We start from the raw sequence: 3,803 nt of genomic DNA on the forward strand, positions 1-3,803 counted from the left end.
TCAGGACATTTCTGTTTGCTTGCTTTTTAGCAATTTTTATTATTCTTAAAATGTTCTTGCAAAGCTTTATGTCAGAACATTACTCAGACAGTTTCCTAAAAAAAGAAAACCTGTGAGTCTGGGGACTGCTCAATTAAATTTGAACAACCTGGATGTTAAACTTAAAATGAACACACATTAACACCAAAGGCATTTTCTGTATGGTGTTTATTTTAAGCGTTAAGATTCCTCTGCAAAAAAGCTTTGGTCAGTCTCTTCAAACTTTGGATTCCTGTAATGCTTTTCTAGACCTCCTCTTTGATCATGAAATCTGTCTCTTCCTGTGACTTTCAGAGGCAATGGCCGAATGTCAGGCTTAATCAAAGAGCCATCAACTCCATCAGTAGGTTTCAAAGGTGCTGGCCTGCTGTGGGGCTGCACCAAGCCCCTCTCAGCCACAGCGTCGGTAGGTTGTGGAGATGTTGGCACCTTGGTGGGTGTAACCAAATAGTCATCAGCCACAGCTGTAGTTGTGTCTTCGTGTTTCCTTAGCAACGGAAAAGTGCTATCAAAAGGGCAGGAGGTTTCAGTTAGGGTAAACAGAGTCTGGTCTGAAAAGTGAGAGAAAGCACAGTCCAGGGAGCAAATTGACGACACAGATGGAGATGTTCCAGAAGAAGACTGGCTAGAAGAGCTAAATCCTGAGCAAATATTTAATCCCTCTGGCGTTGGAGGCAGGAGACAACGGGACTGGTCTTTCTTTTCAATGTTTTGGTTTGTGTTGTCACTTTTACCAACGTTAATCCCTATAATCAAGCTCTGATTGCTAAACTTTTGCCTTTCCACCTGCAATGACCGAAGCTGATGGAGATAGTCTTCATCTTCATGAGACAGGACAACATCACAGCTGGCTTTGCGTGTTGCCTTCTCATGACCATCATCAGTGTGGGTGAAACTGGAGGTGAGGAGGCCAACTGCAGGCTCTGAGGAGCGCCTGTGTCTCCTCAAAGGTTTGAGAGCACCCGAGGTAGCTGCTGAAGAGAAACCCAGTGCACTTGAGCAGAGAGACTCATTCTCTGAGTTTTGCTGTGATGAAAACTTAAGGTGTGTGTCAACAGAAACTGTTGATTGTTTTGATTTGGTTTTACTCTGGATTTCATCCACCTCCGTCTGCTCCGAATCGCCATCACTCAGAGTGAAGACAGACTCCCTGCTCCTGTTATCCTGATCACGGGTTTTAATCCAGTCACTAGATGAAGAGTCAGCTTCATCATTCGCCTCATTTTCCAGGCTGTCATAGGAAGAGTCATTCTGATGGAGAGAAGCCACATCTGCAAGGACAAGCCACGTGTTAACACATCAGTAACTGAACCACACTGTTGACAAGCAGCTTCTTTCTTTTTTTTTGTTTCTTTTTGGCAAGTATCCTTTACTTTCAGGAGCATTTGCCCTTTAAAGATTCTTCATGCAGAAAACCCAATAATTGCAGAAAAAATTACTGCCTGATTTTTAAATGGAGTGAGTGCGAAGCTGCAGTTCAGTCAAGAAAGAAAGGATAAAGGCACAAATAAGGGTTAGTGGTTTGGTTTTGTTCAGCAGCAGCAGGACACAGTTCATGCACAGGCAGTCACCACACCTCAGTGTGTGCCTAAAACCTGTGCAGCTGCTGTAACCTATCGTGGCTCTGAGTGCTCAGTCCCAGCACATCCCAGCACAGCACATCCCATTTGCTTCACTCATGGGGAGGGGGCAGGCCAAATTCCACTGGATTTCATCAAATCTCACTGGAGGCAGAGCATGAGGACTTTGGGACAGTCACACTGAGTCACCCTGGCATGCCATGACCACTTTCAGTATAAGCCAGCTGTCACAAAATTTACTTTACATAGATGCTATTTTGGAAATATTTTGAGGATAGTGGCTGAGATGTCTGGAAGAGGAACAAGAGATTCTTTGTGCAAACATTTTGTGATATGGTCCAGGTCTACGATAAGTTGCATCAGTGATTACGACCAATACTTTGGGTAGAGGAAAGAGAATAGCAATATCTGGGAACACCACAGGAAGAAGGAACAGCATTCTTCCATGGAAGACACTGATCTCTTACCTGGCTGAGTTTAGCTGTCTAATGGGATCAAAACATAAATGCATATTACCTGAGCTGTTTTCTCTCTTGCATGTCATCAGTATTTCTCCAAAGAGGGAGGTAATTTCATCTCCAAAAATCCTGCAGCAATTCTCAATGAGGAACTGTACCAGAGTAGAAATCTGCAACAAAACAATGGAAGAGAGATGTCTTCTCAGATCTTCTATTACTCCACTCAGGGCAAGCTCACCATATGGATGAGGAACAGGATCAAACTGTCATCCCTGATGGCAGCCAGGAATCACGGTCTCTGTCTCCTCGGCCCAGCAAAAATGTCCTGGTATACATCCTTGTATACATCTTTTCCATTTCTACTCAGGCCTGTTCTGAGATCACCACAACCACAGATGTTTTTGATGAGAGAAGCACTTTGCTAATACCCTGGGCATTGCTTTATGCTCTCCCTCCCCTTCTTCCAGGCAGGTTACGAGAATGGATCTATAAATGTTTCTGGAGCCCAAATAAGAAGACAAATCCTGAGCTGAAGAGGTACTGACTGCTTTCACACTTATAACCAACAGTCTGGTTGAACATGATGAAGGCTGGTTTATTTTTTTACTACACTTAAGTGTCTCTTACCTTCTTTATAAGTTCACTTTCTGTATCAGGAGTGGAGGAAACAGCAGGCCAGAGCAGGCTGGGTGCAATGCAGATAGCCAGGTTAAATGCATTCATCTGGTTCTCTTCAGATCGCATTTCTATACTATGCAGTACTCCAAAGATGTAACGCAAGAGAACAACATTAGCTCTGGGGAGCTGCTCTAACAACCTGAAAACATACAGAAATGCATATCTTCAAATTAGTGACCATTTTCCATAGATATACAGAAGTCAAGATAATGGAAATACAGAAACAGGGCAACATGGTCCACTAATAAAACCAGGGAGTGTGTCAAAGACCTGTTCTTGCTCAGATGCTTTCCCTTTACTGTGTCTCTGAAGAGTTTTCTGGGACAACAGAAAACACTGTAACACATAATAAAAATTATCCTCTGTCAAGCCAATGAACCAAGTACAATGTATGACATGAAACTGTACTCCACCTAAGTTGCCTGATAATTCACTACTCACTTGACCAAACAGTTCAGTTGTCTCTCTGTGCCATCTAGTTGCCTTATGTTTGTGTGTGAGTACGTGTGACATCAGCTAGTGTTTGTACACCAGTCCTGTTTTCTATGACATACACTTTGCCTACTTTCTGTTTCGTATCACCTGCAAGGGTGAAGGGTTCCTTGTCACTATGCTCCAGCACTTCATTTGCAGTTCCATCTTGGCTTCAAAATGGTCACTAAAATTTGAGACAAATGAGTGGGAATGAGTGGGGACCTGATTTCAGCTTCCTTTTCACCCAGGACTCCAAAGTTCCCTTCAGGTGGTTTTGGATTTGGTATCAGGTAGAAATTCAGGTCTTGGACAGTGTATTTATAAATACTATAAGCTGGTTTTGCTTTTATTTTTCCTGAAAGGATATTTAATGTATTTACTGATATCCGCAAAAGGCAGAAAAGCAGGACAAAAGAGTCAGAAAATTGTCTCATACAGACAATCGCTTAAGTCTAGATGCAAGCTTGAATGTTCTGTCATATCCAAAGATATTTTAGCATCTATTTTTTAAAAAAAAATAATTGTAAGTTAAATATTTGTGATTCTGCATTCTGGGATATCCATTTATAGGGAA

At 42.3% G+C, this 3,803-nt stretch overlaps 1 protein-coding gene across 1 annotated transcript in view; it reads right to left on the bottom strand.

Moving 5' to 3' along the window:
• Positions 1-256: 256 nt before the first annotated feature.
• LOC103802766 (rho GTPase-activating protein 20-like) overlaps positions 257-3,803 on the bottom strand; it is a 49,048-nt gene continuing 45,501 nt past the window's right edge. Inside the window, 4 exon segments of the mRNA XM_009075292.1 lie at positions 257-300; positions 303-1,310; positions 2,136-2,247; positions 2,705-2,894. Coding sequence (XP_009073540.1) covers positions 257-300; positions 303-1,310; positions 2,136-2,247; positions 2,705-2,894 — 1,354 coding nt within the window.

This window comes from Acanthisitta chloris, unplaced genomic scaffold (assembly GCF_000695815.1).
Source record: "Acanthisitta chloris isolate BGI_N310 unplaced genomic scaffold, ASM69581v1 scaffold1510, whole genome shotgun sequence".
Taxonomy (NCBI): Eukaryota; Metazoa; Chordata; class Aves; order Passeriformes; family Acanthisittidae; genus Acanthisitta; species Acanthisitta chloris.